This window comes from Sinocyclocheilus grahami, unplaced genomic scaffold (assembly GCF_001515645.1).
Source record: "Sinocyclocheilus grahami isolate Dianchi unplaced genomic scaffold, SAMN03320097.WGS_v1.1 scaffold747.1, whole genome shotgun sequence".
NCBI lineage: Eukaryota > Metazoa > Chordata > Actinopteri > Cypriniformes > Cyprinidae > Sinocyclocheilus > Sinocyclocheilus grahami.
In genome coordinates, this window is record NW_015505926.1 from 284,281 (window position 1) to 311,909 (window position 27,629).

Here is a 27,629-nt window from a genome sequence, read left to right on the forward strand (position 1 = left end):
ATTTAGAGTAGCGAATGCACTGATAACGCGTAAAGCGTTTGAGACGTTCTCCATTATAGGGATTTTTTCCCCCCTCAACTTTTATTAATCTCACGTCTATTATGTCATTTTCACACGTTGCGTGGAAACTTTCTTTTCAAACCCCCCATGAGGTTCGTTTGCCATCGCTAGCATTTATATCGGCTAAATCAATGTGCAGACTCCAGCTGGGTGGGCGCATTTCGGGGGCAGTGGAACTCGAGCGCGAGCAGGAGAGCGCGGCGCTGATTGGACAGCAGAGCTGTATAAATTGCCGCAGTGCCGTATTTCTCTCTTTCGTGGAGATTTAGTTCAAACCCCAATGCGGTCTGTCCAAACTGCCCAGGGCCGTCATACGAGAGAGCAGTCGCGCACAGGACCGTCTTATTTACAATGAAGGAGAGAAGAATCAGCCAGCCTTTGGTAATGCGTTGTAAACTGGTTTTAGTAGGAGACGTGCAGTGCGGGAAAACCGCAATGTTGCAAGTCTTAGCCAAAGACTGTTATCCTGAGGTATGTCCTGCTCTCTCACGTATTCACTGAGCGGCTATTGATGTATGTGTTCGCTAGTAAGGCACTTGGATGCTTGCTTATGTCATTATGCAACCACATACTGTGACTATTACGCACTGCGTTTGATTATCATGTATATTCATACATCATACATCAAGGTGATACTTAATGCATCTTTCTCATGCGAGTTGTTGTGCACGTGTTGTTGACGCTGGGGAAAAAACGACGCTTTTGCAACAAACCAACGCAACCTATGATATATACTAAAACTAAATAACGTTTTAAACGAAATTGAGTGTTTTTATGGAAATGTTAAGTCACTAAATAACGGCTTTTATTTCGTTTCCCCCACACACAGACATACGTCCCAACAGTGTTTGAGAACTACACCGCTGGACTGGAATTAGAGGAGCAGCGCGTGGAGCTCAGTTTATGGGACACGTCAGGTGAGAGAGAGACTGACTGACTAACAGCTGGACAGTACAGCGGTGATACTGCTTTAAGTAACAGAGCATTTAAATGCGATGAACACATTTGCACTCAGTCAATTTAGCTAATTAATACAGTTTCACACACTTTAAATATAATTAAATGGACCCAGAAATAAAAAATTTGTCATCATACTCGTTCCTGTATGACTTTCTTATGTGGAACACAAAAGAAACTGTTTTGAAAATGTCCCAGTGTTTGTTTTCCATATGAGTTACTTGTTATTTTTTACCTTGTACAAAATCAGAGGTACAAGGGCTCTGACCAACATTTAGTACTAGTAGTATTAGTCACCTATTGGCCTGAATACATGTGATTTGTTCACTACTTGCTTCCATTTCATATTGAAGCTGTTTATGTTTGTTTCATTCATTTTCATGCATACAGTGAAAGCAAATGAAGTGTTCGCCAAATAGGCTCTTATTCTTTCCAATAGTACTAGTAGTTTAAGTCATCTATATTGGCCTGAGTGGGGTCCAGTGTTGTTTTGGACCCTGTTTACTTTCACTGTAAGGACGAAAATGAATAAAACAAGCATAAACAAACAGCTTCACTGTGAAGTGGAATGTAAATGTTTGCCAGAGCAAATTTTGTACAATCTGAAATTAATAACATAACTCATATAACTCACATCAATATATATCAAATATATACTCATTGTAGTAACCTGTGTACCTGATCAATTATTTATTTCCCTTGTGATATTTGAATTGTGTCTTCAATGCATTACGATTTTTAGATGTACAAAATGATTGTTTATCATTTAAAGTTGATTAGGAATAGATTTGGATTTATCTTTACTATGTTTTGTTAGAATTATTTACAAAACCACTTTCTGCAAATCATCCACATGCATTAGCTTCTGGATCAGACGAGATAGACAACTGGCTATTAAAATATTCAGGGCAGTGCAGGACAGCACAAGTTTTTGGCATGTTTTGGAATGTCTCATTGTGGCACGCAAAGCCTTTTCAATGACGTAGGTGGCTTTTTAGAGATACTGTTTTTCGCTTTTTTTGAAAAAGATTACACAGATTACACAGATCAGCTCCTGTTCCAGTGCCTGTGGTTTTGTCTTTCAGATTGATTTGGTTAGGGAATGTTTGCATGTGTATCTGATTGAGAGTCTCATTAAGATTAGCCTTGTAGTAGAAAGCCGTGGTTCAATGACTGATAGCTGAAGCTCTCTTACTTTCTTATCTAGTAAAAAGACATGGAATGTTCTACTGATAGTCTCATTTATTTAGTCTATGTTTGGATTCATGGAGTTTTAAGAGTAAGAAGACATCTCTTAAAGGGATAGTTCACCCAAACAATGTACAGACAAAAATAGTTAGATTTCTCTCCTGAAAATGATTATTACTGTTCTCATACCAATTATGTACCAAACCGTCCCATCTTTCCTTCAATCTAAATCATTATCTTTGTAAACTCTGTCGGTTTCACTTGATTTGGAAGGATATTTATTTTTTAAAGTTCATCATGCCCTTTCCAAATGCCCTTATTTTATAACTGATATTTCCACCTAGATTAATCTTTGCAATAGTGTATAGGTTTAATATTTTTAAATCCCAGCTGCTGTCATATTGCATGCTAAGTGAAAGCTGGGTTCTTCAGGGTCATGTTGCATAGCACGTTGTGTAACGTATCAGTCAGTGATGCTTGATGAATCTGAGTCTATGTTAATTGTCATGCCTGACTGCTTGACTGAGTGCCTACTTGCTGGATGAGTGGATGGGATATTGCTTTTCTCTAATAGGTTTTCTCTAATAGATTTTTCACCTGTGGAAACTAAGACATTTTGCCAGCAAAATAGAATAATTCAGCCTTTGTTTCAAAATTGAACTTATAAATTTGTTCACATTAGAGATTTAATACTTTTTTGCAGCTCATACAACACATTTTTATTAGAGCCTGACCGATATGGGTTTTTTTTGGGAGCCGATATTCAAAATTGAACTTATAAATTTGTTCACATTAGAGATTTAATACTTTTTTGCAGCTCATACAACACATTTTTATTAGAGCCTGACCGATATGGGTTTTTTTTTGGGAGCCGATACCGATATTAGGGAGTAAAAAAAGGGCCAATATCGATATATCGGCTGATATTCTTTATGTATATTATAGTACAGTACAAGTCACATTCGTGTGCCCAAACTTTTGACTGGTCATATATATATAGAATACAGTATATACATAAACAGAATATATATACATAAACACATTTTTTGCAATGATCACTCAAATGTGGTGATCAAACACTTATAATGACGTGACAAAGATATGTAATGGAGGCAGGGCATTTAACAATTTAACAATAAACTTTCTTATCCAAAATGAGTCTGACATCAGTGCACTGAACAGTAAAGTTTAAGTTTATTTAACTTTATTTCAATTAAATTCCATTCAACTTTGGAATTTGGAATGCTTAAATGATGCTGCCTGAACAAGAGACCTCCTTACTGAAGTGAAAGTCTTGGCTGGTGTCACTATCTCGCGAATGCGGCGGCGGATCTCCACCAAATTCGGGGGATCCCTTCAGCTTGCCAGATCGGTCAGCTCCGGACTGTGAATTTAACCGCCCGTAACTCCCAGACACCGGGGGCTATCGACGCGGGGGTGGTTTCATTCGAAAGGGGGCCTCAAGACGTGCACTCGATTTGGCGTTCGAGAGGGTTCCTCTAGCTGAAGGGATCCCCGAATTTGGAGCGGATCCGCCGCACCGTTATGGAGATATGGCCGTTCAAAGTTTCAATGGTATTTCAATGGTATTCCATACACTTAAGCTTTAAAGTGTTTCATTCCGGTCACCAGTAGCAAACAATGGAGCATGCTCTGCTGGACAAACTACGTAATTACACCATTTACAAGCATTTTATCTGCATTTTATGTTCTGTAAAAAAAAATTCATATCGGCGGCATATTCACCGATACGATATATCTACGACAGGCTCATATCGGTCGATAAAATCGGCAAAACAATAAATCGGTTGGGCTCTAATTTTTATATGCACAGTTGATTATTAATTATTGCTCTGTTTCTGCTTTTGAACTACTACTACTAATAATAATAATGAAATAATTTGAATATTAAAATATTATTAAATGAATTATTATATATTATAATATTATTTATATTAATATGTAATATTATAACCAACCAAATGCCTAGAACATCATTTGTGCATGTGATAACTGGTGAATGAACTCTTAAGCAAAGAGGACTTCCTGTCTATGCTCAGTTTAGCTCGAGGTATTTCCTGCTGTGCATTTTATCTAAACACACTGCCTTATTGTGAAATGTTAAAAACACTTCAATTGAATTTCCTAGACATACTGACCTAGAACAGAGAAACAACAGTAGAAAAACTTAAATTAACCCCGGACATGCAATCCAGATCAGAAGTAAAAACCGTAACTGTGAGAGAAAATACATTTTATCATGTACAACAGCTTACTCAGAATCTTGCATGGAAGATCAGCGCTTGAGAAGCCAATCAAACAGCTCCCATCTATTCCCTCATTAAGCCAGTTAGGCTTTGTTAATTGTGCACAGCCTCGTTAGGTGGCAACGCGCAGGAGGAACACTGGCAGAGCGCTAGATGCTCGTGCACCCACATGCAAACACTCATCAGCATACGTGAACAAACACACTCTAATCACGACTAATTATAGAAGCTTTAATTGAATTTGCTCATCTGGCTCTCGCTGCTTCAGGCATCTCTTCACACACTCTCCAGATCAAAGACGAGACGGGCATGAGAGGCTGCGACTGAGCCTTTGACAGGGCCTGGTGTGGCCCACTCCTGTAGCTCTTATCATTAGAAATTTGATTCAAGAGGAATATACAGTTTTTATCATTTGTTTTTCAAACAGTAGCTACGGTCAGGTGTCAAGAGCAATTGCTACCTAGTATAACAGATACAGGGAGATGTCTTACTATTGAGTTTTACAGTACATCTGAAAAGATCCATGACCCCTCACACAGTAGATCTACAATTGAAATATTCTTATGTCAAAAATAATACATGTAATTAAAAACTAAAACATTCTTTACAAAAGATATAAAAATGTATAACTGGTTTTAAATACATTAAAGGGGTCATATGATGCGATTTCAAGTTTTCCTTTCTCTTTGGAGTGTTACAAGCTGTTCGTTAATAGATAAGATCCCTAAAGTTGCAAAGACTAAAGTCTCAAACCCAAAGAGATATTCTTTATAAAAGTTAAGACTGGTCCACGCCCTCCTAAAACGCCTTGTTTAAACATGTCTCCACATGTCTACGTCACGATGTGGGAAGATTTGCATAACACTGCCCTAATGTTCATGCAAAGAAAGAAGGCGTAACTTTATTGTTGCTACCACCGCCGCCATGTTGTGAAGACGCTGTGTGTTTCATTGCGAAAGTGAAAATACTTTGTTTGGCCTTCCAAAAGAGGACACGACTAGAAATCAGTGGTTAAGTTGTATTTATAACACTGTTCCAGAACAGTTCAACACAAATATTCAGATGTGTGCAGCGCATTTTATGGAGGACTGTTTCCTGATCCTGGTAGAGTAGACTACAATGCCGGCTGTTCTGACTCACAGTCTGCAAGTACGTTTTCATATTTAAAGAATTTGCCACTGATGATTCAAATGCGAGTTTTGAGCAGTGCAGAGTAGCGTTTGTAGTTTGTCATGTCTCTGATCACAAACGCAGACATGGTTTTATGTTTACGCGGCGCGATGCAATGCGTAAAAAAAGACAGTACAAGTCATTATAATCTGTAATTATGTCCCCACTGGATGCAACAAATGCCTCGTTTGTAATGGGCTTTATTGGTTTTGTCTCGTCACGCCGGGACACGGCATCACAGTATGGTAAGGGGCGTAACATTCTGTCACATGCTTGAGGTATTCGGCCAATCTCAATGCACTAGATAGCTGGCCAATCAGAGCACACCTTGCTTTTCAGACCGATGAGCTTTGTAAAAATCGACGCGTTTCAGAAAGGCAGGGCATAGAGGAGAAAAAATAATGTACAGTATGTGGAAAATAATGTTGTGACGAGAGGGGCGGGTGGAGTAAATGCTAATGCGCGATACCTGCGCCACTCACTGGTCTCGAGTCCCACGGAGGAGCTCCGGAAGGATAAAAGGAGGAGTGACGACAGTGTTGGACGAGAGAGGACCAGGCCTGAACTTTATTTTGTGTTTGTTTATTTTATTATTAAAGTATTAAATGTTCGCCGGTTCCTGCCTCCTTCTTCCCGAACTACGAACTTTGTTACAAATGTGTTTTTTTTACCTTAAACCACATAAACACATTTCATTACACCAAATACACAAAATAATGTTCTTTTTAGCAACATCATATGACCCCTTTAATAAAGACATTTATTTATCAGAGCTGGGTAGATTACTTACAAATTGTAGTCCATTACATATTACATGATGAAAACTGGTAGTAATGCAATCTAGATTACTTTTAGATTACATTTTTATCAAACTTGTTTTAAATGTACCATTAAACATACCATATTGATATAATAAAAGCAAAGAGAAAGAAAATATATTCCATGTTTTGATGTCAACTTCATAAAATGCATTAAACATTACATTAGTGAGTTGATAAGAGTGAATAGTGAATTGATAAAAACCTAATAATTTAATTCAACTCATAAAAATGTAAAATAAAATCAATTTAAAACACTTGAATACTAAAAATGTAAATACTGTTTTTGTTTACCTGCATGTCAGTGTGACCATTAACCAACATCAGAGAACTTTAAATATGCGAATGTGTTGTTAAATTATTGAAATAGACAACTTCTGTGATATTTCAACAAATATTTTATTTTAAGGGGTGACAAAAATGAGAATCACTGCATTAAACACATTAATAAACATGAAAACAATGACACGCCCAAAGTCTTCCAGGTTTGAAATATTTTTGTCCAGACTTCCAGAATCAATAAATTGTGAATAATTTACTGCCACTGTGGGAATATGTAATCATGTAAACTATAAAAAGTAACGATAATCTGATTACAAACATTTTAAAATGTAATCTACTCTAATTACAAATACTACATTACTGAGATTAGGGCTGTGCAAAAAATCGAATGCGATTTTCATGTACATCTCGTCAGTAAAGCCGCTTCTGGTGATTAGTAGTAAATCTCCAGCACGTGCTTTCAGATGGAGCGGCATTTACTACACAGAGCCGTAGTTCACTGACAAGCTACACAAAATCGGCAATGAATCGTCTGCGATTTTGAACGCAATTTTGTGTAGCTTGTCAGTGATCTATGGCTCTGTGTAGTAAATGCCGCTCCATCTGAAAGCACGTGCTGGAGATTTACTACTAATCACCAGAAGTGGCTTTACTGACGAGATTCGCATGAAAATCGCATTCGATTGTTTGCCCAGCCCTAACTGAGACTGCATCTAGATTTATACATGTAATCAGTTACTACCCAGCACTGTTAATAATATAATATAATATTCATAGTGACAGGCAGCCAAACATTCATCAATAGTCTTTTGTTGCAAAATGGTGGTATTTGGTTATTGGTTTATGATTTTCATTCCATTTTTACTGATGCTTCAGTTGAACTAAACATCATCTTGTTTGTAAATTAATTAATATGACAATGGTGACACATTTAAAGCAGTTAAATCAGAATTAATTTGCTACAATGGCCTTACTGTTGAGACCTGTACTGTCTAGTGTGTATAAATAGTGGTATCAGGGTCGTCTGTGGATTCATTGTTTTGTCTCATATCTCTCCTCTCTTTCTGCTGATAAGCCATATATTCTCTGTCTAAACGTAGTGAGCTGAGTCACTGTCTACATATACAGCAGTAGTATGTGACTCAGAGGCTCACACAACACCCAACATCTGAGCTGAAAGTCGATACTTATAAGCACAAATATTGGGTGAAATGCGCCTTTAATGGACTTGCTTTATTTTCTATCGACATAGAGCCATAGTATGAGAGTGTTTATGTGCACATCCTTCAATGCCGTTGCCGTAGTTACGGAATGAGATGAGGTTCGGTGTGTGCGGGGGACAAGACCTCCTCGGCAACTCATTCTGTCAATAAAGGAATCTCCAAGAGTCGCCCACACACATGCACACACCTATTACGAGAACTGCCATACGAACGCTATTTACATTACTCAGCCATTGTCAATTTTCACTCATAGCATTTGATCTTCCATATTCAACTGCATTCACTCCTCTATCACAAGCATCTTACTTGACGCCAAGTTTCCATTATTAATTTTTGCCATGTGTTTGCTCCTGCAGGTTCACCGTATTATGATAATGTCAGACCTCTCTGCTACAGTGATGCAGATGCTGTTCAGCTCTGCTTTGATATAAGTCGTCCTGAGACCGTCGAAAACTCTCTGAAAAAGGTGAGAGACATTTTATGACTTCCTCAATTATATTAATCTTTTTTTTACTTGTTTTCCAGTTAAAATATACTTAAAATAGACAATTTTACTAAAGAAACAACACTGCATAAAATACTAAGACTTTTCAGAAAATGCATCTTTAATTAGTGTATTTTGTCTCATTGCACAGTTTTCCCCCCACTTGTTTTAAGTATAAGTTAAAAACAAATAAAAAAATGAAAGTGAAATAAGACAAAATACACTCATAATAAATATATAAGCTGTCAAAACAAATCTTAAAGGGATAATTCAACCAAAAATTAACATTGTCAACATTCACTCACCCTCATGTCATTCCAAACCTGTATGACTTACTTTCTTTTGCTGAAAATAAAATGTATATTGTTTTAAATAATTTTTTTGGGTGATCTATCCCATATTGTTGCTTCTCAAGTAAAAAAATACTCATTAAGAATATGATTTCTGCAGTATATTAACAGCTCTCTCCCTGTAGTGGAAAGCCGAAATCATGGATTTCTGCCCCAGTACTCGAATAATCCTAATCGGCTGCAAGACGGACCTGCGAACAGATGTTTGCACACTGATGGAGCTGTCCAATCAGAGACTGACGCCCATCTCCCATGAGCAGGTCAGTCAATCGCACCCTCCCTATGTAAACTAGATTCCTCGTCTCTCTTTTTCCATCTCTGACTGCATTCGGTCTATCTTTCTGTATGTAGGGCACCTTGCTGGCAAAGCAGGTAGGAGCAGAGGTGTACCTGGAGTGCTCTGCATTCACATCGGAGAAGAGCATCCACAGCGTGTTCCGCTCAGCGGCACTAACATGCCTTAACAAACTGCAGCCCCCCATAAAGCAAAGCCCCACTCGCCGGCTGTCCAAACGCCTCCTTCACTTGCCCAGCAAAGCGGAGCTCCTGACCTCCTCCTTCAGCAAGGAGAGAACCAAGAGCTGTTCCATCATGTGAGCTCCATGTGCACCACTCCAATTCCAGAAGAAAAAAAAAACGTATTTTTCGCTGGGGTTGAGAGAAGGGGAGGTCATGACCTTTAATGACCCCTCCACCCTCTCTCTACACTCATGTTGTTCTTCTTCCATTCTGACACCCCACCTGCAAACACACTCATCACAACGACAAAGAGCTGCTGCCATTGTTTAAGGTTTTCGGCTGTTACACATCCTCTTTACCAGCCTTTACATGAACTGCATTTTGTATCAATGATCAATCAATCAGTCGAAGAAGGAAATGTAGTGAATACTGGACACTGTCTGTATTTTTATGGGTAGTTAGCGTGGGAATGTGGGTTGAGCTGTGAACGTAATTTAATATTTAAAGGAAGAGGATGTGTTACACAGTACGCACTTTAGTGAACATGGATGTGATTGTTAAATGGAAAGTGAGAGGATGATTGAATACGGGTTGGCTTTAGGTACTGTTTCAATACAGAATTATGCTTTGCTTGTATTAGCTGGCACTGATCTACAATGTGAGAACTCATGCAAGCATGAGGGGAGGAGCCAAACAAGATTTTATGTCCTCCTGAAAAGGTGAACAGTGTTATAAATCTGCTAGATGAAGCATCCAATCACATTGGTACATCCAGATGTATTGGACATGCTGACACACTCTTTCACTCTCTCTCTCTATCTCTACTGTAGTCCTTCATGCGCTTTCTGCCCCTAGAGAACAGGTCATAAATCTCAGCCAATGAGGAGAAGCCCAGCATCGCCCGGGCCATTTCTCAATATAGAGCAGGAGTTATTGCCACAAAGACCCCTTCCAGATGTTCCAACCGTTCTTTTTTAGAAAATGAGATCTTTCACTGAAGTAATTTTAGAGATGGACTGGAAAGGTCATGGGGGATTACTAAGGGACACTGCAGTCCGCCAAAACTGATCAATGTTGCATAAGCGAGAAGATAATTTGAATGTTCCAGTTTACTTTTCTTTTACAGTAATCTGCCACAACACCTAATTCTGTAGTACATCCAGATGTATTGGACATGCTGACACACTCTTTCACTCTCTCTCTCTATCTCTACTGTAGTCCTTCATGCGCTTTCTGCCCCTAGAGAACAGGTCATAAATCTCAGCCAATGAGGAGAAGCCCAGCATCGCCCGGGCCATTTCTCAATATAGAGCAGGAGTTATTGCCACAAAGACCCCTTCCAGATGTTCCAACCGTTCTTTTTTAGAAAATGAGATCTTTCACTGAAGTAATTTTAGAGATGGACTGGAAAGGTCATGGGGGATTACTAAGGGAGACTGCAGTCCGCCAAAACTGATCAATGTAGCATAAGCGAGAAGATAATTTGAATGTTCCAGTTTACTTTTCTTTTACAGTAATCTGCCACAACACCTAATTCTCAAAAGGCCTGTAAAGAACTGATTCTCTTGTTATGTGGTAAAGTTACTGGTTAAAATTGAGGCTGGATATTAGATTGCATTATAATTTCAGTGATTCTCATGCATTTGGTCGTATCACTGTCACAGAGGACTCTCCTCTCATCCTAAACCTCATTCTGGTAATCTCGGTCTTAAATCCCACAACCCCTGGTTGTGTAATGCTTAATCATAAAACAACTAAATCCTCACTTTAGGCTTATAAATGGCCAAGTAGAAATTAACTGAGAAGTCAGACGAGACAGCATTACGAAGAATCTGACCTCAGAATAACTTCCAACTCAAGTAGTTCATCTAATTTAATACGATCAAAGAAATGGTTTGGGGAATATTTTACACAACCATTCAAAAGTGTGGGGTCAGTACAAGCTAGAGCTGAAAATTCAGCTTTGCCATCACAGAAATAAATTACATTTTAGAAAACAGTTATTTTAAACTGTAATAATATTTCACAATATTCCCGTTTTACTGTTTTATGCAGATCTAACAGGTTATTAAGCAGGAAATCTGATTATTTATTTTTTTTATTAAAAAGATGGGCAATTTTCACTAATTTAATCCAAAATGTTGTAGCACTGGATATTGTGAAAACCGCACATTCAGTAAAATCTACATTTCCATAGTCACTGTCTAGAGAAATAAGAATGAAAATACTGTATATAAACTGGTCTTGCCTTAACCACACATTTGTACAACTTCGTTATTATTATATCATTGACTTTGTAAATTCTCACTCTAGTTCATCTGAAAGAAACTTTAGGAGGTTGTTCATCACTTCATGCAATTCTACACCGTTGCTTAGCAACAGACAGTCAGTTAAGCTGGACTACATGTCCGAAAACCACTCGAGAGAAGTGGAGAGAGAGAAACGGTGTAAACAAAGCGAAAATAAGGACAAGTTTTCTCACTGTAGCATAACAAATGGCTTTTTCATGGCTATAGTTTATAGTTTGAAACATGAATCATCTTACAGGCCATCATCTTGATATGAATTTGTTACTGTTGTCTGGTTTAGTAGCACTCTTACATGTTATATGTTTGATGTGGTGGATCTCCACAATCTTCCTTTTGTTACTGCGGTCTGGACGTACATATGTTGTGCATAATCAGTTTTGTACAGCCCTTTAAATGAAGTCTGTGAAGCAAACTAATTCAGAACAGACTGTATGATTGTGTGTGCAATGTAACTGTAACTTATTAATAGTTGATTATTGCTGGTTCTGTTTTATTCTTTAGTTTCAGACAATCTATTTTATATTGAATATTGTTTATTGATTATTTCCCTTGTCTCTGATGTCATGTGTCACTCTTAAATTAATTAAAACCTGGATTTGGTCAATACATTTTGTGAAGGTTTTCTTTTTAGTGCCAGCACTCATTTGGAGAAAATCCCTAATCTAAAAACATTTTGCATTGTTATAACCCTTTTACATGTTAAGACTTGCAGATCCAGTGGCAGTCCAAAAGATAATGAGAAAACGACTGAAATGTCTAAAGAATCCGTATATACATTTAACATAATAAATAAATAAATAAATAAAAATGTTTCCCAGCAATCTCTATAAAATAAACTGCACAACCATTAAAAAAAACTGGAAAAGTCATGGAAATTCATTAGTCAAAAAGAGTGGGAACCCTGTATCTTAAAACAGGCGAGATTTCATATCAGATAAACATCTTAATATGGCAGACTCTCAAATTACCCGTTTATTCACATGGCACTCAAAACTAGGCCAACAGGTCTAAGAAAAACCAGGAGTAAATCATGCGAGTCTGCAGGAATGGTATGCAATGAAACTTGAGGCAGAAACAATAAAAAGATGTCCTGTATGCATCTGCACCTATAACAGAACTTAATTCTGTAACTTAACTTAGTAAGCGCAGTACACAAAGCAGGCAAGACTATGGAATATATGGTGAAATTGTTGAGCTTTAACTAACTAAATAAACAAATATCCCTTGAAAAATTTCGATCCATCGATTTTCTTTATAAATCTATCTAGTCTGCATCCAGTTTCTAAAGCTTGCACATTAAACAGGCTTTCTCAATTGCATCACATATCAATAGTGCAAACTCTGTTACTGATCTTTGCAAGTCCCTACACTATTCATCTGTTCACAAACCTCCATATTATTCTACATCTGGTTCTCAATTGTGGTAGACCAACAGTTGGGTTATAGGTCTACTCTGGGGAAAAAAATCAATTGCAAGTAACCATTTAAAGAGGTATAGTTCAGACAACAAAAACAAATAAGCAATAAGCTTCAAACAATCATTAAAGGAATAGTTCACCCAAAAATGAAAATTAGCCCATGATTTACTCACCCTCAAGCCATTCTATGTATATGACTTACTTCTTTCAGATGAATACAATCGGAGTTAAATTAAAAATGTCCTGGCATCCTCTAAGCCTTATAATGGCAGTAAATGGGGGTCGAGATTTTAAAGTGCATCCATCCATCCATCATAGAAAGCACTCCACATGGCTCTGGGGGTTAATAAAGGCCTTCTGAAGTGAAGCGATGTGTTTGTCTAAGAAAAATATCCATATTTAAAACTTTAGAAACTGTAATCTCTAGCTTCCGCTAATTGTCGTACACACGTTCACGAGAGAATGGTGTTCCAGTGGATGAAGTAGGATGTAGTTGTAGCATAAGCTCCGGTGAGAATATGCTAGTCTCGCGAGAACCAAGTTTTGTTTACAACAAAGGAAAACCAGTCTCCCCTTGGCTTATATAGACATTTTTCTTTACAAATTTTCATTTTGTACTTCTAATTCATGACAGATGTTTTGTTTTGCTCTCTTCTGCACTTCCACTTCACTTCAGAAGGCCTTTATTAACCCCCTGGAGTCGTGTGGAACACTTTTTATGATGGATGGCACTTTTTATGAAAATCGCAACCACCATTCACTGCTATTATAAAGCTCGGAAGAGCCGCAACATTTTTAATATAACTCCAATTGTATTCGTCTGAAAGAAGAAAGTCAAACACATAGGATGGCTTGAGGGCGAGTAATTTTCATTTTTTGGTGAATTATCGGTTTAAACGTTATGATATTTTGGCACAAAACATCTCTCAATTGCTAGAAGCAGTGAAATTATGCAGAATTTAGTAATTCTGCATAGTTTCGTAATTCTATGAATTTCTACGCTCTAAAGCAAAACCAGTTCAAAAGCACTTACCTACATCATGTTCCTCAGTCAACTCTTTAGTCTAGTACCTTTAAATGGTAGTGTACATGTTCACACTATAGCATATTAATATACAAAGAGTGCTTGTATACCACACCAGATTACACTTTATTTTAAAGGGTTAGTTCACCCAAAAATGAAAATTATCATTAATTACTGACCCTCATGTCGTTTCACACCCGTAAGACCTTCGTTCATCTTCGGAACACAAATTAAGATATTTTTGATGGAATCTTGAGAGCTGTCTGACCCTGCATAGACAGCAATACAACTGAAATGTTCCCAAGTCCAGAAACGTAGCAAGGAGATTGGCAAAATAATCCATGTGACATCAGGGGTTCAACCGTAATTTTAAGAAGCTACGAGAATCATTTTTGTGCGCAAAAGAAAAAAAAAAAAACACCCCACTTTATTCAACAATTCGTCTCCTCCACGTCACCCTGTAGCGCCATTTTGGAGAATATCTGCTGGACGTAAACAGCGTATGCTGTTCTGTGTCAGCTGCGTCACGCCGTCACGAGGCGGAGAAGACAAATTGTTGAATTGTTGGTTTTTTTTCTTTTGCACACAAAAATTATTCTCGTAGCTTCGTAAAATTACGGTTGAAACACCTTAAAATAAAGTGTTACCCCACACCATGTTCAGCTCTTTAATTTAATGCATTAGCTCAAGACGACCTTGACCAGTCACAGCTTGAAGCATGGCTTTCAAAGGAAATTTCTAAAAAGAAAAGAAAAAAAAGAAAAGATAAAACCTGGATAAAACAGTAGAGTCTGTTAAACATGATTTTAGAAGGATAAATCCAGCATCAGAGAGGGAATGCTTAGCGAAAGAGCTCCAGCATCCAGCTGCTTGAAGTCTTCTCCACCCAAACAGCCCCAGTCCCTCTCTCCTCTCTAAGGCTCTATGGTGTCAAGTAAGGGAATGACAGAATGCCGGCTCATTACCAATGCCTCACATTCAACAGACAGAAACCTAGTGAGAGAAACTGGGGAGAAATCAGTAAAGGAGGGAATTAAATGATGAGGCGAGACTTATTCTCTCCAATTACTGACGAGCTGCAGTCTGCCATAGAGATATGCACACAAACACACACACACACAGAGCCATCAAACCAGCCACCATGACTCCAGCGCTAACAATGCCATAGATCGTCTAGAACTGCTGAAACAATGTGGGATCATAATGACAGGAGAAAACACGAATGTGTTCAGTATGCGAGTTCAGACCTTCAAATGTGGTGTCTACTCTCTTATGCGCCTTTTCTGCTTGTGTTATTCACCTTCTCATACTTGCATTATCAGAGGAATGTTGTTTTAAGGTTCAAAACAGAATTTCAGTGCGGTTTCAAATCAACATGCTCAGTAAAACCTTGTTGAATCAGTCAGGGTGACGGACTGTTCACTGGAGCAGAAAGCATGTCACACACACACACACACACACACAAGAACAAGCTGGCCTCGGGAGAAATGAATGTACATAATCAGCATATTAAATTTATTCAGATATTAGCATAATGTGAAACTTCTATCCAGCTGCTTGAAGTCTTCTCCACCCAAACAGCCCCAGTCCCTCTCTCCTCTCTAAGGCTCTATGGTGTCAAGTAAGGGAATGACAGAATGCCGGCTCATTACCAATGCCTCACATTCAACAGACAGAAACCTAGTGAGAGAAACTGGGGAGAAATCAGTAAAGGAGGGAATTAAATGATGAGGCGAGACTTATTCTCTCCAATTACTGACGAGCTGCAGTCTGCCATAGAGATATGCACACAAACACACACACACACAGAGCCATCAAACCAGCCACCATGACTCCAGCGCTAACAATGCCATAGATCGTCTAGAACTGCTGAAACAATGTGGGATCATAATGACAGGAGAAAACACGAATGTGTTCAGTATGCGAGTTCAGACCTTCAAATGTGGTGTCTACTCTCTTATGCGCCTTTTCTGCTTGTGTTATTCACCTTCTCATACTTGCATTATCAGAGGAATGTTGTTTTAAGGTTCAAAACAGAATTTCAGTGCGGTTTCAAATCAACATGCTCAGTAAAACCTTGTTGAATCAGTCAGGGTGACGGACTGTTCACTGGAGCAGAAAGCATGTCACACACACACACACACACACACAAGAACAAGCTGGCCTCGGGAGAAATGAATGTACATAATCAGCATATTAAATTTATTCAGATATTAGCATAATGTGAAACCTCTCAACTCACATACATTTCTGATTTATATTACACTTCCTTTTTAGAGATGCATGATACATGCAGCATATTGGTTTTCAGATCTTTTCATGTATCAGTATCAGACAATACAGAATATACATCAGATTATTTGGAATATTTTATTGCTAATTTTCACATTTCAATTACCTTTGTCATCATTCAATGCTCACTTGATGAAGGGATTCAAACTTTATGTTAGTCAACCCCATTTGATGCTAAATAATTAAAATAGAACTACTCTTAAAGATTTAGTTAACATTTCAAAAACAAAACAGAATAAGATAAGATAAAAAGTTTGGAAAACTCTCTCTCTCAAAAAAAAATCTGTCAATTTCAAGAACGTCAACTGATTTTCTCCATAAAATGAAAGTAAATGGGGTCCAAAACCACATTGGACCATCTGTTTTTGTGTTCTGCCAAAGAAATCAAATCATATTTGCAACAAAATGTGTTGATATTAATACTAGTGTTGCGAGACTCTTCCACAGCTGATTTCTGCTGCGTTGGAAACAGAACAAAACAACCGCACGCATGTGCCCTCATAGGAGCATACCTCTCACACTGCCATGGGCTTTTTCTTGCCAACGGGGTCCCTAAGGCTGCCCTAAACCCCATGAGGTTCACCCAACCCCCACTATCACTCACTCTCACACATATGTACAGTGTGTCACAGTGAACCCCTGAGGTATGCTGATAATGAATGAGCATATTTGGCAGTTTAATTAGCCAACCGTGGTTTTATGGCATCTGGGTCTCTGGGCCATAGAGAAGAAAGAAGGTGTGGGTTGTGTTTGGACCGGTCAGGATGGCCATACATGTCTGGACTTTAAAGTAGCACAGGGTTTTTGCTGGTTACTGCAGAAAATGTAGTTTGAAGAACAATGTTTTAGTGTAAAAATAATCTGAAAAAAAAAAATACCTGACCTATTTTAAAGGCTACAAATTGTCTGGATGTCCCATGTTTGAGCTCAGGTGCTTGACACAATGTTATACAAGTTAAATGTACAAGTTAACTAATCCTATAAAATATGGTCTGCAAAAGCTATTTTATGAAGATAAGATATGCTGTATGTGTTAATCTGGATATGGTAATAAAGAGATTTACTGGACTCCATATGTTAAAATGGAGTCCACATTTTAACATATGGAGTCCAGTTGGGTGTGAAACTGTAAATAACTAATTAGGTCAGGGTGCATTACACATGCAGTAGTGCCCACAATCACAGCAGGGTTGGGCAACTTCCCCAAATGCTTGTATATGCTGCAATATCATGCAGATATTGGTAACTTGTTTATTACATACAAAAAAAGAAAAAGCACTTCTTGAAACAATCTTTTCCTGTTAAACCAGGAAACAAACAATGATATACAACAATGAAGCCTGATTGCAATTCCATGTGTATAATATGCTATCAATCACGTATCACAGCAACAGACAATATGCCAGACAATGAACTGATGATTAAAGATATATTTTAAGAAAACTGCTTCCATAGCTTATCACTATCAGCATGAGCACTAAAGACTTCAAAGTTAGAGATTTGAGAGAATTTGGAGTAGCTCCAGACTGATACAGACTAAAGCAATGGTCTACAACAGGGGGTCTGAGGTGGGATTGCAGGGGGTCTGCCGATTACTGCTTGAAAAACTCAATTAATATATAAAAAATACATAGAAAAAAAATACAATATTATGAAATATTATTAATATATGTCATTTTCAAACATAATAAAATTCATTGATTTTATTATATATTTTCAAATATTAGATTATAGTATATTTGTATTATATTATATTAAAGTAAGTAACTTTAAAGTTAGTTGTCCTTCTTTTAAATTGTTTAAAATTATTTAAAATTACTTTTCCATAATATTTTATTATTAAATGGAACCAGAAATTGAAACCAGAAAAGGGAAATTTCTTACGATTCACAACACTAAATGTAGTAATGAAATATTCCAAATATAATAAAATTAATTTAATAATAATTATTAAAAATATATTATTTTACATTTATCACATTCTCAAATATTAGTATTTAAATTATATTATTGTCACACCCCTGTGGACAGCTGATTGTAGTTTCTCCCTCGGTGTCCTTATTTGGTTGTTCCTGTTCTCATTATTAGTTAATCACCTCATTGTGCTCACCTGTCTGCCCCTCGTTATCTGCCCTATATCAGTTCCTGTCTCTTGAATTCTAGCTTGTCGGTTATTGTTGATGTCTACTCTACCCTTTGTGCTACGTGTGATTATCCTGTCTGGATTACCTGTTGTTTATTTATTAAATATTATTGTATTCGTCATCTTCGTCGTCCTGCCTGATCTCTAGAACACCCTGCCTGTGACAGAATAACCGACCACAAATAAACAGTTTAAATTGCGTGTTTCCCCTCCGTTTTGTTTCCGTTTTTACTCAGTTTTTTGTTTTCATTGTGTTTTCCCATGGATCCCTTCACTCGCCCCGAATTCCTCCTCCTCCTGCTGGAGCAGGGAGACAAGGCTCTCGAGGACCATACCAAACGGTTCCTGTTGGCCTGTTGGTCGCTAACATCACCAGCTATCCGAACGATGCACTCTGCTCTTTCTATGACGCAAGCCTGAACGCCGAGTGCAGAGCGCTGTCGTCCGAAGATGGTCCTCGGGAGGAATTCGCCGCCTTCGTGGAGTGGACTCTGGCGAGAAACGGGTCGCCCCTCACCATCTGCCCCATGGAGGATCTCGCAGGATCCACTCCGGACCCAAAGCCCAGCCCACTATCTCCCCGCGGTATGGAGCATCAGCCTGAGCTTACCGATGACGGAGAGCCATTTCCCGCCGCGAGCCATAGCGAAGCCAAGCGACTGAGCAGAGGATCGCCTCGAAAGTTGATCCCAACCCGTCAGACCAGGTGCGAGAGCCAGCGACCGTGCCCACCACGAGGGAGCAAGCTGTGGACTGTGTGAGCGCGGAGAGGAGCTCCGCCCCTGCATCATGGCTGAGGGTGAGCTGACTATATGGCGGGACATAAGTGCCGCCCAGGAAGGGCTCCTGATCCCCAGTTCCGCCCAGGAAGGGCTCCAGCCCAAGAGCTCGCTCCAGTGCCCGTCTAGCTCCCTCGCCTCCACCATCCCCCATCGATCCATCAGCTCCACCGGGCTCCCTCGTCCCTCCGGCTCCGCCTTGGTCGGCCGTCACCCCGCCATCGCCTCTGGACTCCTCTCCTCTGGCTGCGCCTCGTCGCTCTGTCCCACCGGCTCCGTTGGGCTCCTTCCTCCCGCCAGCTCCACCCTGGCCCCCGGATACTCGGCATCCCGTTGGCTCTCGGACTCCACTTGCGCCGCCGCCGTTGATTGGCCCCCTGGAGTCGGCAGCCATCCCGCATTCATGGCTCCTCCCACCGTCGGCTCCACCGCGGGCCGCTGTTATGGCTGTGGCCTGGGTCCTGCTAAGCTCCTCCTGCTCCGGGTCCCTTCTGTCTCCTCCCTGACTCCTCCCTCCTTCGTCACCCCCCCTGGTCTCTGTCTGCCGGCCTCCTCCCGGATATCCGTCCTCTGCCGGAGCCTTGTATTCTAGTTTGATGGTTATTGTTGATGTCTACTCTACCCTTTGTGCTACGTGTGACTTATCCTGTCTGGATTACCTGTTGTCTATTTATTAAATATTATTGTCTTCGTCGTCCTGCCTGATCTCTAGAACACCCTGCCCGTGACTATTATATTAAAGTATACTGTATTTATCTCCTATATTAAATGTATTTAGTACAACTCAATTATTTTTCCATAATTTTATTATTAAATGGAATCGAATCAGAACCAGAACTGGAAAATTTCTTACGATTCCCAACCCTAAACCTTGGCATTAAAACAAAGTGTGTAAATACATTAAAATTAACATTATTATCCACCAAGGGATCCAAAGATTGAAAACTCATGGCATAGATTAAAGTAAAAATCAAGCTATTTAGTGCATTACTGCTAGTTATGTGTAAACAGTTCACAACACACATATCCAGAAAGATCGGAATTGTAGGCCACTCTGTAAGAGTCTCAACGTCACACAAAGGTGTAATCAAAATTACCCACAACCTTGAGTGTGCCTGAGAGGAGCAAGTATGTGAGAGAGAAAGAAAAGACAGGAGTAGATATGAAAACATGAGTATTCTCTTTGACTTTACAGTGTCAGACAACACATTTACCGCAGAAAGCATGTAGTCATAGCAACCGCAGCTAAGTCTTCGTGCAAGAGTGTCTGTGTGTAGGTGCACACAGATTTACTTTTCAACGGCCTGAAAGAGAAAAATAGAGTGAAATTAAATATTTAATGGATTCAGCTCTCTTTTGAGCACACGTACATTCTCAGCGTGAAGATGAAAGCGGCAAGCAGGCGCTTATCGGGCCAACTGAAGCGGTACATTTTAATTAACACCTGTGCCCTGCGTTTATCAGTAATCAAAACAGTCTCCACGCAACCCTTTCTGTGCGATGACCTCATTTGAAATTCATTTGATTCGAATGAACACAAATGACGATCAAGACTGCGTATTAATGTTCATAATACTCCTAGATAGCTGTTGCTGGGTGAGATACCATTAGTAACTGATGTTACCTGTAACTCAAATGGCAGACATCCTCCTTAGATCAGAAGTGTGTCAGAGTCTGTCTCACCAGCACAAACCCCCCCATCAACAGTCTGCACCTGTATTGAAGGAAGTTCTCTTTCTTCCTCAGAATAAAGGGAAGCCCGCTTTGAGATTTTCCACTGAGGGAAAAGTCACTTCCACCCACACATGGAGAACACCACTGCAGGAGGAGGAGGAGGAGGAGGAGGATGTGAACTGAACAATAGAGACTCGCATGTCGGTGGAGTTCTGTAGTTGAAGTCCTGACATGCTTCACCCTGTCGCCCAGATAAGCCTCTCTTCCCTCTCTGCTTCTCTACCAGACCCTCATCCTGCCCCGCAACAACAGCCATTGTTATAAGACAAACATTACAGTCTATTTTTGTCAAGGCTGATCAAGTAAACAAGGTGGTGCTGAACTTGCACCGCCAACCTCTTTTTATTTATCTCATCACAGAAACTCTGTGCCACACAAACACTAAAAAGAGGTTTGCAAGCTACAGTTTCAGTAATGTAGGAGCTAGCTGTCACATGAGAAGTTGTCACAAGGACTATATCTCAGTAATTATGAGGTTTTGAGTCAAAAATCTAATTATACAAATGTTTTTTCTAGCAGTAATTTTTATGTGGGTTTCAATTACTGCACTCCAAACTTTCTTAAGTTAGAACCATTTTTGTGAATTCTGTCCTCCAAACTTCCATCTTATAACCAGTGAACATTATTTAACCACATTAGCATGTACTTAGGTGAAAGCAAACCATAAAATCAAGGTAGATTTACCGAAACCCGAACCTGTGCTCTTAAAACCAGCATGTTTTTATTATTTTTTTTTTATAAACTTCAGATCAGGGCAAGTTGTTACATTTTATAAATTGTTATAAATGTTAAAATATGAATTCATTCATTTTTACACTACCGTTCAAATGTATGGGGACGGTAATACATTTTTTTTCTTTTTAAGTCTCCTTTGCTCACTATGCAATGATCAAAATAGAGTAAAAAAAATATAGTAATATTGTGGAATATTACTTCAATTTAAAATAACTTTCTATTTTAATATTCTTAAAAGTGTAATTGATTCCTGTGATGGCAAAGCTGAATTTTAAGCATCATTACTCCAGTCACGATCCTTAAGAAATCATTCTAATATGCTTATTTGTTGCTCAAGAAACATTTCTTATTATTATTGATATTCGTTATCTGCCCTATATCAGTTCCTGTCTCTTGTATGCTAGTTTGTCGGTTATTGTGAATGTTGATGTCTACCCTGTCTGGATTTCCTGTTGTCAAGTCATTAAATATCTTTGTATTCGTCATCTTCATCGTCCTGCCTGATCTCTAGAACACCCTGCCTGTGACAGAATAACCGACCACAAATAAACAGTTTAAATTGCGTGTTTCCCCTCCGTTTTGTTTCTGTTTTTACTCAGTTTTTTGTTTTCATTGTGTTTTCCCATGGATCCCTTCACTCGCCCCGAATTCCTCCTCCTCCTGCTGGAGCAGGGAGACAAGGCTCTCGAGGACCATACCAAACGGTTCCTGTTGGCCTGTTGGTCGCTAACATCACCAGCTATCCGAACGATGCACTCTGCTCTTTCTATGACGCAAGCCTGAACGCCGAGTGCAGAGCGCTGTCGTCCGAAGATGGTCCTCGGGAGGAATTCGCCGCCTTCGTGGAGTGGACTCTGGCGAGAAACGGGTCGCCCCTCACCATCTGCCCCATGGAGGATCTCGCAGGATCCACTCCGGACCCAAAGCCCAGCCCACTATCTCCCCGCGGTATGGAGCATCAGCCTGAGCTTACCGATGACGGAGAGCCATTTCCCGCCGCGAGCCATAGCGAAGCCAAGCGACTGAGCAGAGGATCGCCTCGAAAGTTGATCCCAACCCGTCAGACCAGGTGCGAGAGCCAGCGACCGTGCCCACCACGAGGGAGCAAGCTGTGGACTGTGTGAGCGCGGAGAGGAGCTCCGCCCCTGCATCATGGCTGAGGGTGAGCTGACTATATGGCGGGACATAAGTGCCGCCCAGGAAGGGCTCCTGATCCCCAGTTCCGCCCAGGAAGGGCTCCAGCCCAAGAGCTCGCTCCAGTGCCCGTCTAGCTCCCTCGCCTCCACCATCCCCCATCGATCCATCAGCTCCACCGGGCTCCCTCGTCCCTCCGGCTCCGCCTTGGTCGGCCGTCAACCCGCCATCGCCTCTGGACTCCTCTCCTCTGGCTGCGCCTCGTCGCTCTGTCCCACCGGCTCCGTTGGGCTCCTTCCTCCCGCCAGCTCCACCCTGGCCCCCGGATACTCGGCATCCCGTTGGCTCTCGGACTCCACCTGCGCCGCCGCCGTTGATTGGCCCCCTGGAGTCGGCAGCCATCCCGCATTCATGGCTCCTCCCACCGTCGGCTCCACCGCGGGCCGCTGTTATGGCTGTGGCCTGGGTCCTGCTAAGCTCCTCCTGCTCCGGGTCCCTTCTGTCTCCTCCCTGGCTCCTCCCTCCTTCGTCACCCCCCCTGGTCTCTGTCTGCCGGCCTCCTCCCGGATATCCGTCCTCTGCCGGAGCCTTGTATTCTAGTTTGATGGTTATTGTTGATGTCTACTCTACCCTTTGTGCTACGTGTGACTTATCCTGTCTGGATTACCTGTTGTCTATTTATTAAATATTATTGTCTTCGTCGTCCTGCCTGATCTCTAGAACACCCTGCCCGTGACTATTATATTAAAGTATACTGTATTTATCTCCTATATTAAATGTATTTAGTACAACTCAATTATTTTTCCATAATTTTATTATTAAATGGAATCGAATCAGAACCAGAACTGGAAAATTTCTTACGATTCCCAACCCTAAACCTTGGCATTAAAACAAAGTGTGTAAATACATTAAAATTAACATTATTATCCACCAAGGGATCCAAAGATTGAAAACTCATGGCATAGATTAAAGTAAAAATCAAGCTATTTAGTGCATTACTGCTAGTTATGTGTAAACAGTTCACAACACACATATCCAGAAAGATCGGAATTGTAGGCCACTCTGTAAGAGTCTCAACGTCACACAAAGGTGTAATCAAAATTACCCACAACCTTGAGTGTGCCTGAGAGGAGCAAGTATGTGAGAGAGAAAGAAAAGACAGGAGTAGATATGAAAACATGAGTATTCTCTTTGACTTTACAGTGTCAGACAACACATTTACCGCAGAAAGCATGTAGTCATAGCAACCGCAGCTAAGTCTTCGTGCAAGAGTGTCTGTGTGTAGGTGCACACAGATTTACTTTTCAACGGCCTGAAAGAGAAAAATAGAGTGAAATTAAATATTTAATGGATTCAGCTCTCTTTTGAGCACACGTACATTCTCAGCGTGAAGATGAAAGCGGCAAGCAGGCGCTTATCGGGCCAACTGAAGCGGTACATTTTAATTAACACCTGTGCCCTGCGTTTATCAGTAATCAAAACAGTCTCCACGCAACCCTTTCTGTGCGATGACCTCATTTGAAATTCATTTGATTCGAATGAACACAAATGACGATCAAGACTGCGTATTAATGTTCATAATACTCCTAGATAGCTGTTGCTGGGTGAGATACCATTAGTAACTGATGTTACCTGTAACTCAAATGGCAGGCATCCTCCTTAGATCAGAAGTGTGTCAGAGTCTGTCTCACCAGCACAAACCCCCCCATCAACAGTCTGCACCTGTATTGAAGGAAGTTCTCTTTCTTCCTCAGAATAAAGGGAAGCCCGCTTTGAGATTTTCCACTGAGGGAAAAGTCACTTCCACCCACACATGGAGAACACCACTGCAGGAGGAGGAGGAGGAGGAGGAGGATGTGAACTGAACAATAGAGACTCGCATGTCGGTGGAGTTCTGTAGTTGAAGTCCTGACATGCTTCACCCTGTCGCCCAGATAAGCCTCTCTTCCCTCTCTGCTTCTCTACCAGCCCCTCATCCTGCCCCGCAACAACAGCCATTGTTATAAGACAAACATTACAGTCTATTTTTGTCAAGGCTGATCAAGTAAACAAGGTGGTGCTGAACTTGCACCGCCAACCTCTTTTTATTTATCTCATCACAGAAACTCTGTGCCACACAAACACTAAAAAGAGGTTTGCAAGCTACAGTTTCAGTAATGTAGGAGCTAGCTGTCACATGAGAAGTTGTCACAAGGACTATATCTCAGTAATTATGAGGTTTTGAGTCAAAAATCTAATTATACAAATGTTTTTTCTAGCAGTAATTTTTATGTGGGTTTCAATTACTGCACTCCAAACTTTCTTAAGTTAGAACCATTTTTGTGAATTCTGTCCTCCAAACTTCCATCTTATAACCAGTGAACATTATTTAACCACATTAGCATGTACTTAGGTGAAAGCAAACCATAAAATCAAGGTAGATTTACCGAAACCCGAACCTGTGCTCTTAAAACCAGCATGTTTTTATTATTTTTTTTTTATAAACTTCAGATCAGGGCAAGTTGTTACATTTTATAAATTGTTATAAATGTTAAAATATGAATTCATTCATTTTTACACTACCGTTCAAATGTATGGGGACGGTAATACATTTTTTTTCTTTTTAAGTCTCCTTTGCTCACTATGCAATGATCAAAATAGAGTAAAAAAAATATAGTAATATTGTGAAATATTACTTCAATTTAAAATAACTTTCTATTTTAATATTCTTAAAAGTGTAATTGATTCCTGTGATGGCAAAGCTGAATTTTAAGCATCATTACTCCAGTCACGATCCTTAAGAAATCATTCTAATATGCTTATTTGTTGCTCAAGAAACATTTCTTATTATTATTGATATTAAAAACAATTGTGCTGATTAAGATTAAATATTACTTCAATTTAAAATAACTTTCTATTTTAATATTCTTAAAAGTGTAATTGATTCCTGTGATGGCAAAGCTGAATTTTAAGCATCATTACTCCAGTCACGATCCTTAAGAAATCATTCTAATATGCTTATTTGTTGCTCAAGAAACATTTCTTATTATTATTGATATTAAAAACAATTGTGCTGATTAAGATTCATGTGGAAAGTGTGATATATTGTTTCAGGATTCTCTGATAAATATAAAGTTCGAAATAGCAGCATTTGTTTGAAACAAAAATCTTCTGTAACTTTTTGTAAGAGTCTTCACTGTCACTTTTGATCAATTTAGTGTGAACTTGCCTAATAAAAGTATTAATTTCTTTCAAATAATAATCGTACTAACCCAAATTTTGAACGGTACAGTACATATTGTCATCTGTGTTTCATAATTGCTTTACGGTTATAATTTTGCTGAAAAGCTTTTCTATTTAATGATAGGTTGCATTATGACAGCATTATGACCTTATAGTATGACAACATGCTCTGCTATTAGAGGATTGCATATCTTCAAGAACAGGAAGACATTTATCCAAAGTACTGAAAAAGAGACTGTGAAGGACGACAGGGAAGGATATTATGCCTAAAATAGCACTGACCAGTAGCTACATGTGAGTGTCTCTGCTGAGCCACTCAGGAAGCTGCTAGTAATTAATATAGAGACTTGCTGACGGAAGTAAAATCCTCTAACATGTATAAGGAACAACTAGTCCTTCCTTAACATGAGCATACTGAATCCAACACTAAATAAAAGAAAGACAGTGAGAGGTGTAAATGAGACTAGTACACTCAGACACAAGTGCTCTCAGTCAGACAATCTCTCTCTGTGAGAGCTCTTACTTGTTCCTGTGAGTTGCACTCCATTAGGATTTACCGTCAGTTACTCACATGAAATATGAGATTTCTTTAGTTAGCGAGAGGCTTACAGCAACAAAACCCTTTGTCAAAAAAACACATTCCAAAAAGCATGCATTCCAGTTTCTGTTTTGGTACATGAGGCCTGGGACACTGTTTTTTTTCCATCACAGGATGCCTTGGTGGGGCCTTTCATTCACTGGGATAATATTCCTGGTGATGGGCCAGTGCAACATTATACCCACACATCTTTACATAGACACAGGCATCATATTCAAACATTTATATACCTTCACCTGTTTACTGCGGTGACTGTGGACTCAGCAGATCGGATCTAGTGTTAGCTGCAGAATTATCAATATGCATACATTGTCGCAGTCTCTCCGGTACTCAAGCGATTTCTGCCCTCCTATGGTAAGACAGAGAATCTGAAAGAGAAAAGTAGTTCAGAAAAAAAGCATTTCAGTGTTTGATGGTTTTATGCTGAATGCAGATATAAAAAGGTTGACTGGTTTTCTGTGTGAGCCACTTATTTTAGTACAGTACATAACAAATAATATTTTAAAGGGGTCATATGATGGTGCTAAAAAGAACATTATTTTGTGTATTTGGTGTAATGAAATGTGTTTGTGGTTTAAAGTTCAAAAAACACATTATTTTCCACATACTGTACATTATTGTTTCTTCTCTATGCCCCGCCTTTTTGAAACGCGTCGATTTTTACAAAGCTCATCAGTCTGAAAAGCGAGGTGTGCGCTGATTGGCCAGCTATCCAGTGCGTTGTGATTGGCTGAATACCTCAAGCGTGTGATGGAAATGTTACGCCCCTCTCATACTGTGATGCCCTGTCCGGCCGGAGCGATGAGACATAAACATTAAAACCCATTACAAACGAGGATTTGTAGCATCCAGTGGGGACATAACTACTGATTATAATGACTTATACTGTCTTTTTTACCGGTTGCGTTGCGTTGCATCGTAAACATAAAACTCTGCATTTGTGATCGGAGAAATGACAAACAACAAGTGCTACTCTACACTGC

General features: G+C 39.6%; 1 protein-coding gene across 1 annotated transcript; it reads left to right on the forward strand.

Moving 5' to 3' along the window:
• The first annotated feature begins 322 nt into the window (after nt 1-322).
• On the forward strand, nt 323-10,393 carry LOC107560900 (rho-related GTP-binding protein Rho6-like). The gene is made up of 5 exons (XM_016245188.1): nt 323-531; nt 890-977; nt 8,322-8,431; nt 8,925-9,059; nt 9,151-10,393. The coding sequence occupies exons 1-5, from the start codon at nt 412-414 to the stop codon at nt 9,394-9,396; spliced, it is 699 nt and encodes a 232-aa protein (XP_016100674.1). The 5' UTR covers nt 323-411; the 3' UTR covers nt 9,397-10,393.
• Nucleotides 10,394-27,629: the final 17,236 nt, after the last annotated feature.

What these genes read in the sequence shown, in the direction of transcription:
- LOC107560900 (XM_016245188.1), top strand. Translation starts at nt 412, where the DNA reads ATGAAGGAGAGAAGAATCAGCCAGCCTTTGGTAATGCGTTGTAAACTG. An exon ending in CAGTTTATGGGACACGTCAG is followed by an intron (nt 978 to 8,321) that starts GTGAGAGAGAGA and finishes TTGCTCCTGCAG; the next exon opens with GTTCACCGTATTATGATAAT. An exon ending in TCGAAAACTCTCTGAAAAAG is followed by an intron (nt 8,432 to 8,924) that starts GTGAGAGACATT and finishes CTCTCCCTGTAG; the next exon opens with TGGAAAGCCGAAATCATGGA.